At 43.9% G+C, this 20330-nt stretch overlaps 1 protein-coding gene across 1 annotated transcript in view; it reads right to left on the bottom strand.

Moving 5' to 3' along the window:
- LOC117044287 (protein kinase C epsilon type) overlaps positions 1-20330 on the bottom strand; it is a 153680-nt gene that overhangs the window by 3106 nt on the left and 130244 nt on the right. Inside the window, exons 12-13 of the mRNA XM_033144901.1 lie at positions 19679-19867; positions 15136-15282 (exon numbers count right to left, since the gene is read on the bottom strand). Coding sequence (XP_033000792.1) covers positions 15136-15282; positions 19679-19867 — 336 coding nt within the window. The remainder of the gene's footprint in view (positions 1-15135; positions 15283-19678; positions 19868-20330) is intronic.

Raw genomic sequence — 20330 nt, 5'->3', positions numbered from 1 at the left:
GTGGCTGATGGGAGTTACAGTCCCACAATGTCTAGAGGCCACAGGCTGCCCATCCAGTTCTAGGGCTGGAATGAATTTGTGTGCAATGAACTTCCAAGTGAATTCCTCCAACTGAAATTTATTTGCAGTTTTGGGATTACAGTATACACGATGGTCACCCGTAGAGCACATGTGTGAGTTTGTCTCTCTGCATGAAACTTAGAAGTCCATAGGGAAGGTGTGTGGATCACTCAACATCTCCTGTACATGCTCAGGGTTTTGTAAAAACTGGGCTGACAACTTTTTAACTGGCCTCCTGCTCCTATATCTTTTCACAGCAGCTTGTTCGGCTGTCATAAAGAGGGGGGAATGCTTCTCTCCGTGCTGCAGAAAGCTAGTGCTGTTGCTTCTGCAGATAAAGCTACTGCTCATGGCACAGGAGCAGACCAGGATTGACTCTGGTCAATTCAATGCCAGCACAAAGTCAGAATGTCCTCAGCTATGGAGCATAGATCCATTAGCCAACTGTTACCTGCTACTGCTGCAGCACCTGTTAGAAGAGAAAAGAGAACTCCGCTGCCTCTTAGTGGCTGAAAAGAAACTGTAATGCATGGGAAGAGTTTGAAGAATGCTCTTGCAGTGGAAGGAATTCAGTTTGCTTCCACTCCAGCCACATCATTTGTGCACTCCTTTATTGGGGAGAACCCAGATGAAGTCGCTCTGCTTTTCTCTGCTGTTCCGCAGTCTTTCTAAAGACCTGCTTTGTGGCCATTTCCACCCACCCCTCAATTGCTGAATGCAACTGCAGCATCAACCTCTTCGGTGTGGTCTAAACAAGACCTGCAGCAGCTACTGGCTGGAGTAGCAGCCGGTGACGTAACTGGTGCAGCCCTGCCTCTCTACAGAGCTTGCACTGCATTTTCTTGGATGTTTCTCATCTCTTTCCCGGCCAAACAGCTAATTGTCCTATTACTTTTCAAAAAGCTTGCTTTTGTGTGTCTGACTTTGATGTGTTCCCCCCCCCCCCAAACTACAAGTGCACCAAGAAAATAAAAATAATAACTCCATAGTCACAGGCCTACCTGAAGCACTGGGAAGAGGCACAGTTTTACTCCCCCACTTTTCAATCTTTATTCCTCTTTATATCAGGGCTGCGGAGCCTAACTTCCAGGGACCAAAGGTGGCCCTCCAAGCCTCTCTACCTAGACCTATGGACTCTCCTCAGGCCACACCCTCTCTCCCCAAGCCACACCCCTCACCAGCCCTGGTTTGTACCCTCCTTGCATGATTTTGCCTGGCTAGAATGTGTCCTTGAACCCTGACAATGCCTTTTGCTTGCCTGCATAGGGGATAGAAGGAGGATTGCGAGTGTGTGTAGAAACTAGCCTACCGTGAAATTGACATTAATTGCTCCACCCACTTTTGTCTCTAGTCCTACCCACCACTAGCTTGTGGTCTCGGGAAGCTTGTCCTGGATGGGATGTGGCCCTCAGGATGAAAAGGGTCCCCCCACCCTTGCTTTATATTAATCCTCCTTTGCAAACACCTTTGCAAAGCCATCTCCACCACCTCTCCGCAGTTCCCAGCAACTGCCTTTCTGAACCAACTGGCCAAGCCTGGGTTGCTTTTGGACCCTGCCTACGTAGATGCCACCATGAGAATACCAGCCATGTTGAGACCTTTCCCTCCCTCCTCCCCACCTAGGATCAGACCTCAATACTTACTTATTTTTTACTTTAATTGAGAAGAGCAGATGGGTGAGTTGGAAAACCAGAGGCAAGAGGTAAAGGAGAAAATTGAAAAGCATGGTATGATGGCATGAAGGTGGAGGTCCGAGATAAAATGATACAGTGAAGGTGGAAGTCAGGATGAGAAAGGGGGAGGAGGTTGAGAGGCAGTGAGAGGGACAAAGTGATGTGGGGAACAGGATGGAGTGGGAAAGAGCTTTACTTAGGAAGAAGAAGAAGAAGAAGAAGAAGAAGAAGAAGAAGAAGAAGAAGAAGAAGAAGAAGAAGAAGAAGAAGAAGTAGTAGTTTGGATTTGATATCCACTTTATCACTACCCTAAGGGGTCTCAAAGTGGCTAACATTCTCCTTTTCCCTTCCTCCCCCACAACAAACACTCTGTGAGGTGAGTGGGGCTGAGAGACTTCAAAGAAGTGTGACTAGCCCAAGGTCACCCAGCAGCTGCATGTGGAGGAGCGGGGACGCGAACCCGGTTCACCAGATTATAAGTCTACTGCTCTTAACCACTACACCACACCGGCTCTCTTTTCTTAGGAAGTTCCTGGTTGAATTAAAGTAATTGTGGTCTGATGAGCTTGACTTTTTTAGCAAGAGGAAGAAGAAGAAGAAAAAGAAGAAGAAGAAGAAAGGGAGAGGGGAGAATACTACTGAAAGATGCTGGGATGAAAAGCCACATGGGGAAGGCAATGCAGAGTGAGGAACTGGCAGGTGGAGAAAAGGTTAAGCACTGCTCCTCCTCTCACTCTGTGCTCAAAGTAGCTTTTCTGAAGAAACAAGGGTGTAGCAAATCTGTCAGTTTCCCCTTGTCCCAATCTTAAATTCAGCTGCCCATGTTTCCATATCCACTTGCTTTAAAATATAATTTAAAAATAGCCATGGCAAAAATTAATTTGCATCTCCTTTAAGTCTAGAAAGCTATTGTGCTTAATGTAATGCGCTGGGTGTTTCGTCTGCACTCATATAGATGCGCATTTGCAGGCACACCTTCCTCTGCCACATGCATTCCTGCACACTTTTTTTTTTTAGTTGGACAACAGCATCAGAAAGTTTGGCTCATTTCTGGAAGAGTTAACGAGTTAGGCCTGCATTAAAATGCAGTGCAAACTCGATTTCCCCTTCACCCCAGTATCAGGAGGATACAGCTACATGGGTTTGTACATGACAAACAGCAGATTAGTCATGATGACTTGCCTGCCATGTTCACAAGCTCAAATTCTAGGCATTTATTTATTACATTTAAGCTCCACATTTCTTCAGATGGGCACCATCTTTCCCTTCACCTCAGGAAGCAAAACAATTTGGGCTGGCTCTGCAGCGAAAATTAAACTTGGGGGCGTGAACAAAAGTTAATTTTTCAAAGAACCAAATGGACAGTTTAGGGCCAAAATATCCGTGAATGCATTTACTTCCTCTGTTTTGTGCCTTAGCGATTGCCTTCCTAAATGCAGAACTGAGAATACTTGACCGCCCTTCCTTATCCTTCTCATGAAAACCATCTGTTTTGAAGCCCTTTATTGGGGCCCATCTGCTGAGCACAGCAAACAGGTCCAGCGGCATTTCTACTCCTTCTTAGCATTACTGTCTTAAGATTCCAGTCTTATAGGTGGTGCCTAGTTCATGGACAAGGGTGTTTTTTAAAGGCACAGCACCCCACGGCCAACGTTTGTCTCAGAGATTGTACAATGGCAAGCTGCAGAAGATGCGAAGCGCACTGGATGCTGAATGCCACAAATAACATGGGCAGGGTGTGGTCTTGTTTCAGAACTTCATTTCTTATTACACATTGTCTGCCACCAAAATTTCCAGTGCTGGTCTCCTGCAGCAAAAACAGCAGCAGTGGACATTCTGAAATGGCACCTCAGAAGGGAGGCTCCAGTGGGAAACAGCTGACCAAGAAATTCAACTGTATTGTTTGTGGCCTGAATCACGATATCGTGTATTTATCCTACTGCATGTGCTAATCAGCTTCCCAATGCCAGAAGGTTTTGTTATCATCAACACTGCTCTATTAGGAACATAGGAAACTCCAGGGTTTCAAATCGGTTGGTTAACTGTCACAGAAACAAAAATGCATAGGTTTTAGGCCTCTACATAACCATTACACTCTGCATGTTTGGGTTTTATTTTCCCTCTGACCTCACTCTTCACAGTTCCCACCCCACTGTCTGGGTAACAGTTCGTGTATCTGATGAAGTGGGCTTCATCAGTTTGCAACATCATAAATTTGCTGGGATTGTACCCTGCTAAGTGAGACTCGGAGTAGACCTACTGAAATCAGCCCGTTGATTTTTATGGAGTCATGTAGAGGATTGATTGCACAATAAGGTTACAGAGTAAGGGAACAAAAATGTTGCAAACTTGGTCAACAGATTCTCCGGCCACAACAATGGTAGGATAGGAGTGGTGGCACTTGGCAGAAATCCCAGTTAAGGGAACATCCTCCTTCTTTAAAAAAAGGGCGGAGAGAAGCAATGCACAGGGTGCTACAATTAAAACTAAATAAACACATCACTGTGCTTTGGAAATGAACATAAACAGTAATAATTATCCACCTGTGGCATTGGATGGCAGGAGATTCCCCCCCCCTAAAAACTCACAAAGGATTAAAAAAAATGTAATTGGCCATGTCCCAAAATCCATGTAATATAGGAACTCCTTAGTCTGGTAATATGAACATATGGACTGTCCTCCAGACCTTCTCCATCAATAAAGGAAATGCTCCCTATGCATGCATGTACCAGTACTGCCTGTTGAGCATTAAACTTCTTTACAAAAGAGAATGGAGAAGTCCAAATGACGTGAATGGAGCTCCATGTAAAATCGGGAACCCTCCTCCCCTGCATTTGCAGGTTTCTGATGACCTGCTCCTATTGCTTGGGATGCACACACTGGTGGGTTGCTTGGGCCCAAAATGATTCATTGACCTTGAATACTGAAATCCCTTGAGGACAGTGTGTGTGTGTGTGTGTGTGTGTGTGTGTGCTGGTGTTCAATCAGGCCTTGACTCCTGTTTGCCCCACCCACACCCGCTCCTCTATGCTCCAGCTTCCGTCTGCTCTCGAGCCAAACCCTTGTGGCTGCCACCAACGTAGAGAAGCACGTGACAGCAGCTGGAGCAAAAGAGGCCCACCTTGGCTTTCCCTTCTCTCCACTGTTGTTAAGTAGATGCTAGCAAACATAAGCTATAGGCAAGTTCTACCATCCCTTTCCAATACACTGATCAGGTCTGTTAACCCAACTGTGAGAAGGGACTTGGAGGTGTCAAGAGTCCTTAAGGGTGCGAAGGGAGGCAGGGGAGTCAATGAAAGAGTGTTTTCCAATGGTACGTGGGCCAAACTCCACTGCCCAAAGTTGATTTGAGCAGAATACATTCCATGCAGACGCATGCACTACAGCCCCTTTGCGTCCCCCTCTGCTAAATGCCACTTGCCATGCACCGGGATGACTGAATGGAAATATATTATGAGACTGGAGAGGGACACCTTGCGTTTGCATATATTAGGCCTAGAAACAAACCTACCTGGGCATTTTCCCCACACTGTAGGCCTTACCTTAAAGAGGGACATTCACACTGAAGCAAACTTGAAAAGAGAGAACATTCACACAAAAATAAATTTACTCGGCCAGTAATTTCTGGTGTTCCCATTACTATTACTGTGCAGGATACTGCATTTTAAACAGGGACTCATTTATTTGCCAAACTGCAAAGTCATAATCCTGTACCTAGGATAGGTTCAGTAAGAAAGTGCATGTGCAACATTATGACTTTTTAAAAGTGGAATAGGAAAAAGCCCTAGATAAAAATGCATGAATATTTTGGTTCCGTAGTTACAAGTTTTGTTTTGTTTTGTTGTCTTTTTAAAGAAAGCAAAAGAAAGCAAACACCAACATGGGAAATTTCCATGGGCTGTATCCAAAAAAGCTACGCTCAGAGTAAAACTCATTGGAATTAATAGAGCTAGGTGAGTCATGTCCACAGTTTTCAGTGGGTTTACTCTGAGCAGGGCTAGCATTGGATGCAAACCCAAAGGTTTATTTATGTTTGAAAGGTTGCCTTCAGAAAGAAAGTCCCTCTTTAAGGATTCCAGCCACATTTCTTTGCAACCCGCTCTCCGCTGCAACATTTATTATTATAACAAACTGCAGCAATCCACTGACCCATATTTATTATTATTAAATTTATGCAAGTGGGGCTGGCAACAAAATGCTGCAGTGTGGAGCTGCTTCTGCTTAGGGTTCCAACCACTCCACTCCATTGCGCCTCCCTCTGGGTTTTCTGGCTCCTCCCTCTCAACATGTCAGTCAGCATTCCATGGCCACTGAGCATGCTCAGTTCCTCAATGGCCTGTTTTGGGCTCATCTTCTCAAGACTTTTTTTGTACTTCTGCAAAACCTGGGATTCCCCCAAGCCTGCTGATACCTTCTGCGGGTGGGTGGTGCTGTTTTGGTTACATAAGCAACGTCGCTCATGGCCTGAACACCAGAAATTATGCCACCTCATCTACCAAATAAGTTTGTACATTTGATATACGTTTCCATCTGCAAACAGAGGAACTGCTCACTCCAGTGCAGACTACTGGAAATCGTTACATTTCACCCAGATTTCACGTATTTTTATGCATGCAGAAAAGGACCTGGATTGTTTTCTAAGGTACCAGTAAAGATCTTGTGGAAAAATTAGTGACTTTTTCCTCACTATAGAAGAAACCTTTTTGTACATTGGCTGCTGGCACTCTGCAGGAATGTGGACTGTCTTATTTTTTGGGGGGTGGGGGGGATATATTTTCCTAGTGATGGGGTTATTCAAATGGAAACCTTGGAACCCTTCCCTCGCTCCCCCTGTAAAGGGGGAGTGGGGGTGAAGGGACGACGGAGCCGGGTTATAGGGGACATGCCCCAACCGGGATGTAAATGCGGCGACAAATCCTGTGATGAGCGTCTAAGTTCTACCTGTCTTTAACGATCTGAAAGAACCCGGTGGTTGTGAGTATTTGATTGACTTTTCTATTTTTGGAACGATCCGGGGGGAAGAGGAAAGGGAGCCTGCCTCCCTCCCTTCGGGAGAGAAAGAAAGTAACCAGTTTAAGTGACTGCTGCTACAATAATGGATACAAAGTGCTTAGAATTTGAAAACTGAGACTGCTGAGTTTTCCCTTTGGGGATTAAGTGGGGAGAAAATATCTCCATTTAAAGTTTTGGTCTTTACACTCTGGCTTCAGAAAAAATGGCGATGGAAAATTTGGACTGACGTGGGAAACAATTGAAACAAAGGAAGGAAGAGACAGGAACTGAAATTTGACACTCACCCTCCCTTCCAAAATGCTGGACTTTGTGTTCGAACTTGTTTTGAACTCTGGTCTAAAGGATGAAGAAATGTTTACTGTCTTGAGGCTGGAACTGCTTAATCGGAAACTGCAAGTCTTGAGTGGGATTATAAATAAAAAGAATCTATCTCCCACAGAGGAGGCTTTTCAAAAGTTTTACACAATGGAAGCAAACCTTGGCAAAGAGCTGGAAGGGGTGCTTGAAGGATGGTCTGAAATGGCTGGGCGACTCCGGGAAAAGGAACCGTTTTCTGGGGGTGGCAGCCCTGGAACGGGAAAATTTATAATATCCAGACCCCGAGGTGGGAGCTCGGGGGCAAGGGACATGGAATTAAGATATCTACAAGAAATAGAAGTTTAGTACAAAGAAGCGGAGGAGCCCAGGAGGGATGTGATGTGTACCCTGAAGCTCGATGCAAGGTCTGTTGTGAACGCTGCCTGGATCTGTGGACATTTGGAAAAAGAAGACAACTGGAGGATGGGTTCTGGCGAAAGACAGAGAAAGACAATGGACAGAGGGGGTGTGGGATGAAGTATTAAATGTAAAACCCAAATGGTCTGTTATGGTACCTGAAATCGGAGAGTGAAGTTTGTTAATTATAAGTTTATTCTGAATAAGCAAGGAGATATTGGATTTTAAGTTAAAAGCAGCATGATAAAGGACAGAAGAAATAAGTTTAGTTTTTATAAGAATATTCTGTTAAGATTTATGTTATAATAGGATGATTAAGAGAATTGTGTTATCTTTAATTGAAGTTAAATTTTTTTTATAGAGAAAAGCTGTTAAGAAAGTAAAATATGGATTTAAAACCGAAGGTGAAAAGGCGGGGGAAGTCAAACGTCAAGATTCAGAAATAGAAATTTTTTTTGTAAGGTATACAAACAAGAAGAAGAATCCTGGCATTATGTGTATTTGTATTTGTTTTGTATTTGTAGGTGTGGGTCTGGGTATGTGTTGTATTATGAAAATGTTAATAAATTCTTCATTCAAATGGAAACCTTGGCTGCAGCACTATACTGAAAAATCTCAACAAATCGCTGGCATCCTTAAGACAAGACTTAACAAAGAGCAAGAACGCTACAAGGATGGATTTGAAGGAAATTTAGCAACTTAGAAGAGGCAGGACTATGACAGCTGTTATTTCATCCAGGCAAGAGAGAAGGAGGAAAAGCAATTTTAGCATTGGAATGGGGCAGTCTGAAAAGTAGAAGGTTAGCAACCCACTTCGAAATGCCAATCACCTCTTTTAATAATATGCTAACAGCTCAGATCAGGTCCAATTGGCTGAGATCAAAATGCAGCGCATTGCCCACATCAGGAAGCATACCTTTTAAAAATGGACTTTGTGGTTTTACTGCCTCCCTCGGACTGTACAGATGGGATTGGGTGGGTTGTCAAGCACTTAAGAGGTATCAGTTCGCAGTTGGTGGGGATGCTTCCCATGGTAGCTTAGATTTTTATTTTATTTTAACAGAAAGATTATTGCTCCAAATCCAGAAAAGAAGTTAGCTTCGCTTAAGCCCCTTTGAAATCAGAAGGGCAGATTAGTTGTTACTAATTTATATGTGCCCAATTAATTTCAGTGGGAGGTTAATATAATGACTAACTTTCTTTTGGATTTGAGCCACTGTCTTCTGAGATGTACACACACACACACACACACACACACACACTCCCACGCCATATTTACTCGAATGAAATGCACTTCTTTTTGGGCCAAATTACATTGCGATAATTAGGGTGCACATTAGATTTGATTGCAAGCTTGAAAAGCACCACTGGCATGGCAAACACTTTTTTGGTTTCAAGGGTTTTGAAAACCGAGGCGCACATTAGATTCAATGGTGCATTAGATTCGTGTACACTATTGCGTTGCACCTTACCATGTACAATATGTGGCTTCAGAAACTGAGCTCCACTACATACATCTCTTTGTGGAATCTCCCTGTCTCAATGTTTAGTCCCTAAATGTGAGGAATGATTGAGGGCGCCAGTGATCCTGTATACATTGCAAGTAAATGTGTCGGTAAAAATGGCTGAACTGAGATGGACCTCAGTTAGCCAAATAGGAAGACAAGACAAGACAATAAGGAGGCATCTTCACATCAGTAGGCCTGACTGGGCCATGTGGTACAGGTATTCATACTCTTTGTACACACCCTTTGTGCTACTTGGCACATCCCCACTCCCAGCTCCTGCATATAGCAGCTTGGGGGGGGGGCCTTCTGGCGGTTCCCTCACTACGAGAAGCCAAGTTACTACGAGAAGCCAAGTTACAGGCAACCAGGCAGAGGGCCTTCTCAGTAGTGGCACCCGCCCTGTGGAACGCCCTCCCACCAGATGTCTAAGAGAAAAACAACTACCAGACTTTTAGAAGACATCTGAAGGCAGCCCTGTTTAGGGAGGCTTTTAATGTTTGATGGATTATTGCATTTTAATGTTCTGTTGGAAGCCGCCCAGAGTGGCTGGGGAAACCCAGCCAGATGGGTGGGGTATAAATAATAAATTGTTGTTGTTGTTGTTGTTGTTGTTGTTGTTGTTGTTGTTGTTGTTGTTATTATAACAGGGAGCTGAACAATACACAATCCCTTTGAAGCCTTTTAGGTCAGGTTTACTTGCCGTTCCAAGCAAGTAGTCAACAGGCCACCTTTGTTTGCTCCACTCTCACCTAAGCAAGGGGCAAGGTCTGCGGGCCAGTTCAGATGTCACATTTTGTGCATGGTAAAGAAGGGAGGGTACCCAAAGAGCCACTCCCACTCTGACTATGTTGAGTGTCAAAAATTCATACAGAAATGATATCGGGTCCCATGGTATTTACTAACAGCATGAACCAGCCCATCTTTCTTTCTTTCTTTCTTTCTTTCTTTCTTTTTTAAAAATATTTTTATTAAAGATTTCTTATTGTACAAAGCACGTGTGTTGTCTATTTTTTCAAGTTGTGTTTTCTACAATTCAGTTTCATTTGTTGTGAGACATTAGTGTTACATACAATGTTTGGTGAGGAAGAAAAGAGAGAGGGGAAAAGGTGTGTGGGGTGGGGCCAGGTGGTTACGTTCCTAGTCTTCTACTTAGTGTATGTGTGGGGTTTTGTGTCAGTGTTACTTGTTTGGGTTCTCTTACTATTTGCTTGTGTTTCCTTGGTGGTGAGAGAGGTTGAGGGTGGCCTAGGCTGTGGTTGGTTGTCTTTGGGTGGCTGTAGTGAGATTTGTTTTTGTATGTGAGCGGGGCGTGTGTGTGTGTGTGTGTATTTCTGAATCAGGTTAGCCAGACTGATTCATATGCTTTTGGCAGATTCTTGTCGTTGTCTTGTTGGGCTGTGTATGTGATAAAGGGGAGCCATACCAGGCTGAAGGCATCTTGTTCTATTTGTCCCCGTGTCAGTTTCAGTTTATTGGTTAGTTTTTCTAATAAGGCTATTTCCCATACAATTTTGTACCATTGGTCCATGCTTACTCCTGACAGGTCTCTCCAGTGTCTGGCTATGATGTTTCTAGCTGCTGAGAGTAGGTGGGTTATGATCTCTTTATGATGTGAGTTGGCATTATTAGATTGGAAGATGTTTAGTAGGGCCAGTTCTGGGGCAACTTCTAATACTTGCTTAGTTATTTTGCATATTTCTTGTATGATTGCTGTCCAGAAGAGTTGGGTTTTGGGACATTCCCACCACATGTGGAGGTATGTTGAACCAACCCATGTTAAGCACTCCTATGTCTACTTGGCCTCAATGGAAAGCTGGAACGATGGGAATCATACGACATTGATTCTGAGCAAGTAGCACAGGCTGCCATTATGTTACTGGTCCCAATTCAAGGTGCTAACATATAGACCCTAAACTTGAAGGAGCACCTGGTACTTGTGCAATTCATCTTGCTTGCATAGTGTCCAATGTGCTGGCCTTACTGAAAGTGAAGGATGAAGAAATGAAACCTGCTCACGCAGCATAGGATTACACTGCTACTCCACGGATTAGCTTTAAGGACTCTTTCTCTCTCTCTCTTTTTACACAGATTGGTTCCCTAGAACTGGTCTTAATCCCATCCCTGTAGAATACAATGTCACTCTCATGAACAGCTCCCAAGTCTGCAAATCATGCACAACTATCTTGTCTGAATAAGTAATGGCAGGGAATGGCTTTCAATGGGACTCAAGAAACTGGCCAGAGGCCAGCTGACAACATACCTTTTCACACATGGAAAAGCCTTGTTAACTTGTTAACTATGATATACAAAGCAGTGGTTGCACTGTAGGGAGACTGAAATGGAGAAGACCAAGAGCCAGAAAGACAGAGAGCAAGAGAGCTCATAGACTGCAAGGACCCCAGAGGGTGTACAATGTATTCCATGCCCCACCTGGGGTACATTTCAGTGGAGAACAGGCCAACCAATGTCAGAACTGGAAAAGATGCCTCATTGCAATGTAGCCCTTTGCTTTCTTCTATAGGACTGAATAACAGCTTTTTAAAAATATATTATGGAATTATTATTAAGTAATTGGGAACAAGTCCCACCCCCCTTTGGCAAGCGTTCTCCTAGTTCCCAATTAATTTGCCCCTTCCAAGCTGCCTTGCCAACTGCAGCTCATTTAGGAATGAATGGAAGCCACTGAGAACTGGGTCTGCGCCTAATTAAATTCTAACCTGATTTTTGGTCACCCTAGATCAGGGTTTCCTAAACTTGGGGCTCCAGCTGTTGTTTGACTACAACTCCCATCATCCCTAGCTAGCAGGGCCAGTGATGATGGGAACTGTAGTCCAAAAACAGCTGGAGACCCAAGTTTGGGGAACCTTGCCCTAGAACAACATTTTGCTACTGATAGCTTTGGCACTTATTATTTCTGACTCCTCCTTCCTGCCAGCCACTCCTGGTCAGAGGTGAACCATAGCCACTCCTGCCTCTGGCCACTGCCTACAGGTCAACTTTGTTAATGCTTTGGGGCCATGGGCTAGCCCAGGCACCCCCAACCTGCGGCCCTCCAGATGTTTTGACCTACAACTCCCATGATCCCTAGCTAACAGGACCAGTGGCCAGGGGTGACGTGAATTGTAGTCCAAAACATCTGGAGGGCTGAAGGTTGGGGATGCCTGGGCTAGCCTCACTCCCTCCCCAGCCATTTTGTCGTTTTTCTTTGGTGTCAAAATGTTCCACCCTGGACAAGAGCCCTTACATGTAGGCTATCTCATGGAGATGCTCAGTGGAAGATTCAGTGAGATGCATAAATGACTTGGGCCTACATTTAGAATGCACAGCCAGTGGAGACAGGGAACTGTCTAAAGTTATGTTCTCCAGCAGAGGCAGCCACTCCTGTGTGCATTCCAGTTCAGCAGCTCACTGGAAAGTCTGCAAAGGAGATGCATGGCACATCCAAGTTTGTGTAACCCTCTTCTCCTCCCCTGGCAGGGTTGGAGTCAGTGCTATGACTTAAGTATTGTTATTAATAATAATGAGGAATTGTGCAAGAGGGAAAAATAAAAGAATGCATGGATAGTAGCCAGGGAATGACGTTCCTCATCTGACGCTTGCATAGGAAAAAATAGGGAACAATTGCAGGGAAATGAAAGTGAGTTCATTTGGAGCTCTGAGTTTAGCTCCTGCTCCCCCCCCCCGAAGGTTTTTCATGAAGTTGGGGGGCCAGTGTGAGTGAGAAAAGAACAGAATGAGCAGAGGTGCTCGCAGTTAAATGGCATCAGTATTCAGTACTTGGACAAATAAAATAAACGGTACAGAATTCAAACTGGGTTTTTTTTAAAAAGGGAAAGAACTGAGTATAATTCGGGGGGGGGGCTTCATAGGTGCATATATCTTAGCCTGTTTTGTATATTATGTACTGATTTTGTATAATGATTTTACTGTATACTACTTAGATGCATCAGCTTGAGGCAATAAATAAAATAACAGGTAAATAAATAAATAAATAAATGATACGCATCGCTCTAGTCTCTCATCATTCAACACTACATGATTCTCATCTGAAGGTAAGAACGGTTTCCATTGTGTGAGAGCTGAAACTGGGCGATATGCAAAAAAGATGAATCTGGGTGACTTAGTCACCCAAGTTATCTCTTGATATTGCTCAACATTTGATGATCATGCATGTATCAGCTCCCTATTTGGATTTTTTTTTTTAAAAAAAGACAATATTGGACATGCGCTCAGTTGCAAAGGGTATTTAAAAGACCATATATTAATGCTCTCAGCATCAGCATAGCAACAGAATGGGTGGTAGGCTTTACTGCATTACAGAGTCTACCAAGGCCTCCAGAAAATTAATCCTCTGAGGTTCCGTTTTCAAGGCATTAGAAGCTAGCTGACTAGTTGATACCGTTTGAGCCACTCCATCATATATCCAAAAAACTGCAACGCAGAGAGGGAAGCCTGAAGTTTTCCAAGGCTTGTTTTTTAAAAAAGGGACATGGTGCAGAAATATTCCCCTGTGGAATACTGGGAAACAGAGTCAAAACACGAGACTCAATACAGGCAGAACCTACTGCCATCAAGGATTAAACTTCCAGGCAGTGCATACATTTTCAGCGTCCAAATTGAAAAAAATAAAATAAATAAAATTTGTTTAGGGAGGAAAGAAATAACAATAATTTCCCTCTTCTGATTTGTGTAGAGATATGTTTGCTTTAAAACATTCTTAACACTCTAGTTTTCTCCCGCTTGGACTACTGCAATGCACTCTATGTGGGGCTACCTTTGAAGGTGACCCGGAAACTGCAATTAATCCAGAATGCGGCAGCTAGACTGGTGACTGGGAGTGGCCGCCGGGACCACATAACACCGGTCCTGAGAGATCTGCATTGGCTTCCAGTACGTTTCCGAGCACAATTCAAAATGTTGGTGCTGACCTTTAAAGCCCTAAACGGCCTTGGTCCTGTATACCTGAAGGAGCGTCTCCACCCCCATCGTTCAGCCTGGACACTGAGATCCTGCGCCGAGGGCCTTCTGGCGGTTCCCTCACTGTGAGAAGCAAAGCTACAGGGAACCAGGCAGAAGGCCTTCTCGGTAGTGGCACCCGCCCTTTGGAACGCCCTCCCATCCCATGTCAAAGAGATAAACAACTACCTAACATTCAGAAGACATCTGAAGGCAGCCCTGTTCAGGGAAGTTTTTAATCTGTGACATTTTAATGTATCCTAATATCTGTTGGAAGCCACCCGGAGTGGCTGGGGAAACCCAGCCAGATGGGCGGGGTACAAATAATAAATTATTATTATTATTAATATTCTTGCAGTGGAAATCCCATATGTATGCCTACTCAAATGGATGATCATGACGAAGTCTTCTTAGGCTTCTTTTACATTCATCTTTATTTATATATACTTGTTCAGATTAATGCTCGGTCAGCACGTGGCGACCTTTCCTGTGCTTTCAGTGATGATATTATAAGCGGCAGTGGGATATGATGGCTGATCACTTCAAAACCAAGAATAATGATTTTAGATTGTTCAGCTATCAAGAGAGGCAAGTTATAATCCAGGTGACTTAATCTGTGGACTCACTTTAGAAGAGTTTGGAAGAAGAGTTTGGATTTGATACCCGCTTTATCACTACCCTAAGGAGTCTCAAAGCAGGTAACAATCTCCTTTTCCATTCCTTAACCACAACAAACACTCTGTGAGGTGAGTGAGACTGAGAGACTTCAGAGAAGTTGTGACTAGCCCAAGGTCACACAGCAGCTGCATGTGGAGGAGCAGGGAATCAAACCTGGTTCACTAGATTACGAGTCCACCACTCTTAACCACTACACCACGCTGGCTTTAAAATAATTGATTCCATTAGTCCTTGTCTTTGTAAGAGATACATAATGACCATTTTCACATTCAGCATATAATAAGCGAACCTGAGACTTACCTTGGAAGAAACCAACCACCTTAGCATGGTTGCTACTTGGGCTTTCAACTCTACTGCAGCATTACAGTGCAATTCTATACATTTCTACTCCAAAGTATGGCCCACTGAGTTTAATGGGACCTACTTCCAGGTAAATCTGTATAGGATTAGAGTCTTACTATTATAAAGGACACCAATAAACTTTGATATATTTTCAACCAAGGTCTCTTGCACAGAGTCAAAGCACTACTTACAATCCGAGGCTTGAATGGTGGCTTGATTTTCCTTTGCTCTAGAAGAACCCAGTCAATCTCCTTAAAGAAAGGGTGTTGCTTAATTGCATCTTCGCCGTTCTGAGATGCCACACAGCCAAGTCGCTTATTTGGATTTTTTGTCATGAACTAGAGGGGAAACAAAAGGTACCAAACATTTGTTGCACAGTGGGAAGTTGCACCAATAAAGCAACAAGGAGCAACAAGTTCTTGGATAGCTCAGTTGGCTAGAGTTGAAGGTTTGATCCCTGTAAGGGACAGCTGCATATTCCTGCAATTGCAGGGGGTTGGACTAGATGATCCTGAGGGTCCCTTCCAACTCTATGATTCTTTCTTTCTGAGTCAAGGGGTCAAGAAAGCAGAGAAGGCCCACAAAAATATTCAGCCTGAGCTGCTCTTTCTGCTGCTTCAGTCAGAAACCACCACATCCTCTTACTCCCTGCTGGGTACCAATGAAGGGTAGGCTAGCAGGAGACGTCTTTCAAATAAGTCTTCATCATACATAATTAGACCACTGAAGACACTACCTGGCAATGGAACAGAGCCAACCCCAGCTATCAGATTAGTGTACCTGTTTCCAAGCACCCATTTGTTGCATGCACATGTTGAATTTTAAGGTCTAAAAGTTTAATGCCTGAAGCCGTGAAAAGAAAGATGAATGGCTGAGAATAAGCTACTTTGTTATAGGACTGAAAATAAGCCACCTTCCAATTCTGTCTGGCAAAAGCTTCTGCGGAACATGCTGTGGCATGGTGCTTTGCATGTAGAAGGTCCCAAGTTTAATACCCCGAAATTCATCCCGCTGGTTAAGGAGCTAAGCTCTCCAGGCAGATTGTAAGGTCCTCATTTTAGGAACACAGGAAACAACTTTTTACCAAATCAGGTCACTGGCTCATCTAACTCAGAGCAAGACTTTCCATCATCATCAGCATCATCATCAACAACAACAACAACCATCAACTGATACATAAATAATCTAGTCCCCGTTTATTCTGATTGGCAGCAGCTTTCTAGGGTCTCAGGTGGATATACTGATCTCAGCTCTACTGCGTGGGATCCTTTATCATAGGCATGGGGAACTTGAGACTCTACAGATGTTGTTAAGACTCCAAATCCCATCATTCCTGACCACTGGCCATGCTGGCTGGGGCTGAGGGGAGTTGGAGCCAAACACCCATCTGGAGAGCCAGAGGTTCCTCATTCCTGTTCAACCAGAGATGCTGGGGTTTGAGCCTGGGATATTCTGCATGCAATAGATATAAAGCTATGGCTTCACCTTCCTTATATTATTCTCATTTTGAAGGGAAGCAAGCCTAAGCCTTAGGAAAAACAAAAACAAAAAAGGTTTTGAATTCCCAGAAGTCACAAGATATTTAAACAATTTTTAAAAATAACTTCAGGGCTGTGTGTACTGTCAAGAAGCCTCTGCAGCAAAATGGGATCGCTGCCAACAAGGATTTTAGTTTGGGTTTGGAGAAATTAAATTCCAGGTTCTCATAGTTTTTGATTTCAAAGCATCTGGGGTTGCTGAGTTTATAAAACGTTTCTGGAAAACAGAAATAAACTGCATAGAAAATCAGCTGAATAGAAAGCAAGGTCCATTCTGCAAAAGCTGCTAAAAGAAATGCTTTTCAATGACTTAATAAGACTCTGATTTGCAGTGCCTGACAAACAAAACGCATGTCTAACAGTACAATGCGAGGAAACAAAGCGTTCCAAAGCTAATCCCTTGCTAATTTTCGGCAGTCAAGTACATAGACGCCCCTTCATTTCCTCTGTTCTTCCTGCTCCTCTGTTAACTGCATGCCGTTAAAGTACAAGACGAAGAACACAAGTTTCAAACACAAAGCTAAGCCTAAAACTTTTCTTTTCTTTTCTTGGGGTGCGGGGTGGGGGAAGCTAAATGCAAAAGGCCAGAATCCTTCATATGTGTTGTGCAAGATGTAACTCTACCAACCTACGCTTTTTGTTCTGAGTTTCACTTAGCACATCCTGTTAGTGGAAGCCCTGTGCAAGGACTTCCGCTTGTGCAAAAGGACTTTATCTCATTTCCTTCCACGACTACAGCGCCCCCTGAAATTGGTTCAGTGGGTGGGGAGAAGAGGAGGCATCACTCCATCTGACAAGCAAAAATGTTTGCGCAGAGAGAATGTTAGTAATAGCGTACAGGATCGGGTTTTTCCAGACCCCCATGAAATCAGTGGGAGTTAGGGATACAGGTACGGTACTTCAAATGGTACAGCCCCCTATTGAGGTCATCCAAGGTTCCTCGGGGTGTGTGTGTGTGTGTGTGTGTGTAACGAAACGGATCTAAGTTAAGGGATTTTCAGAAACCCACGGTGTTTTATGAGTTAATGGACACCCCAGTTTGAGTGGCAGGTATCTCATGGGAGGCGGGGCATTCTGCTCTTTAAAAGGAGGGAGCAGCCATTAGTGAGGGGGGTGGTGACTAGAAGAAGGAGGGCGTGGTGCCAGGATAGTGGTGGGTAGGTTAGGATAGGTTAGGATACGTTGAAGATGTGTATATGATGCTGAAAGAAAGAGTTTACACTGTTATGGAACTAAGCTTATAAACCATTACTGAAACCGTTATGTTCTGAAAGAAATAAAGACTTCTTATTGTTGAGCTAAGAAAATATCGTCGTTCATTTGGTCAAGCGAGCTATGTATGCTCATGAGGAGGTGAACTCAGGGAAAGGAGAAAACTGACCTGCAGGGTGATAGTTTGTGTCTTGGAGTTCCCTCAGGAGGGGCTAGCGGGCGGAAACCCTGGTATTGCCACAGAGTTGCTAAGAGGGCTTAGCTAACTGATATAGTGTAGGCAAAGAAGAGTTTAACCCCTGAAGCCCAGAGCAGAGGATATAACCGGCCACGGCCGCTGGAAGGAAAACTCCTGTTACTAAGAGGTTCCCAGATTATTAATAAAAGGGAATTGACATAACAGACGGACCTCAGAGGGACAGGTGGGGTGGATTGAAATTTGACCCAGAACACATGATTAGAAATTCACTTAGTAACAAGGGGAGTGTGAAGTGGAGGTTCGTCGCAGGGGGCAACATTCTATGCAACAAGCATAATGTTTGCCAATAGTTTGCCATGCTCCAATTACGTGGGAAGTTTTTATGCCAGTGATTGGATGGATGGAAGGCTCTTTGGTGGGCACCATGTGGGGAGCTGAAACTTCTCTTTGAAGCAGCGTTGCTTCATTTTGGGCCAAAATTTGTCTGCATTTCTTGCCACAACTTTTTTTTTTTAAATTAAAAAAATGGTTAGGAGCTTTGTGGCCTAAGGTGCGGCATGCAAGACATGCACAGCAGCAGGTTGTTAGCATTCCAGGTCCAGATGCCCAAGTACTTGGAGCAGAGGCGATGAGAAACAGGGAAGACAATAGGGTAGAAGAGCAGTTGAACAGCTGAGACAGAAGCAAAGGGTAAGGTTGGGGTTCTAGAGACCCGGTTGCGCAGGACTGGGGTGCTTGGGGTTCCTTCCTTCCTAGAACCCAGTGTGTGCTGGTAGTATTCACTTTCCAGATTAAAATGCCTGCACTTTTTCTGATGAGCAGCTATGGTAGGGATTTGGTGTTCTGACCTGCAGGGCTCGTTGTAGGAACCTGTTGGTACTCAACACTCAGAATGAATGATAGACCAAGCTGTTTGGTGGAAAAACAGTAGTTTCGCTATCGGGAAGCTCTCAATGTCTGGTGCATCTTGTGTTGTTTATATTCTGTTGGAAGCTACCCAGAGCGACTGGGGCAACCCAGTCAGATAGGTAGGGTACAACACATTATTATTATTATTACTATTATTATTGTCAGGGAAAGAGGGGTTTCATTATTATGGTTTGTTGCTTCTGGTTTAACTTTGCGCTTTTATCTTGAATTTTTATCTTGTGAACCACTGTGAGATCTTTTGATGAAGAGTGGTATATAAAATATAAAATAATAATATTAATAAATATTATTATCTTGAAATTAAATGAATTTTGCACATAGGATACACAATCCTATGCAGGCTTACTTGGGAGTTAAGTCCCACCGAAATCAACAGGCCTTATTTCCAAGTCAATGTGGCTAGGATCCATATGCCAGTGCGTTCCAGTGTTTTGGATCAGGGCCCAAAGCAAACCTGCAGGCTGAGTTTCTTTAATTACATAACCCTTCCCCTACCGTAGCAAGACATGTGCAGTTGGAAATGTCAGCCTGATAAGGCCATTTAGTCCGCTTGTGTTTTCCTTTTCTCTGAAACATGATTCTCAAGTGCATATATTGATGCAGCATACAGCCACAAAGAACACAAACATTTTGTCCCTTTCCCACAAGAAGCGTAATTCATTCCAGACCCCCTTTATATGGACAGTAGCACTCTGAACTGCAGTTGAACTCCCAGTGGTGGCTGCTCTTAAATTGCTGTAGTGAAAAGGGAGGGGGAGTCAAATTTAATAAGGAAGAGCGGGGGGGGGGGGGGGAGAAGAGAGAGAGAGAGAGAGAGAGAGAGAGAGAGAGAGAGAGAAAGGGACAGTCTCTTACAGCTTTCAAAATGCTAACAGCTTCTTTGCTAAGCCACACTGGATATAGCACATCATCATGCAGGATGGATTCAAAGAGGTCGTCTTCATTGTCAGCTTCGAAGGGGGGTTGGCCAGCCATCATTTCGTACATGAGGACACCCAGCGCCCACCAATCGACTGAGGGACCGTATTCTAATTCCTGAAGAATCTGTTAGGGAAATCGGGAAAGAAAGAAAGAAATGCGTTGAGAGCCTGCGAGAAGCATGCTGCCCCTTAGAACAACTGTGAAGTCCAAGGCCCATTGGGAACACGACATATGCCATACATGATCTTTTCAACGAAAGCAATACTCTATTTGTGCACATGTATAACAAGGTGGAGCCTTGGGCTTGGGCACTAGCAGATAAAAGGAGCTTCTTCAGTGGCATCGCACAGTATTTCAAAGGTGTGGGACCCAGCCCCATGACAACATTTGCATAATATTGGCACATGCTAATTTATATGTATATATGCCTCTGCCCAGACGAAGATGGTGAGTGACTGGGGCTCACCAACAACTGTGCATTGCTTACAGGGTGGCTGGGTGTGCTGCAAAGTTTAAAACAAACACTTTTTTAAGTTTTAAAAAATGGAGAGAATGGATGCTCTCCTAGGGAGGCTTTCCTTGCACC

Source organism: Lacerta agilis, chromosome 3 (assembly GCF_009819535.1).
Source record: "Lacerta agilis isolate rLacAgi1 chromosome 3, rLacAgi1.pri, whole genome shotgun sequence".
NCBI lineage: Eukaryota > Metazoa > Chordata > Lepidosauria > Squamata > Lacertidae > Lacerta > Lacerta agilis.
Note: the sequence above shows the minus strand (reverse complement) of the source record. Positions and strands in the feature narration are given on the sequence as shown.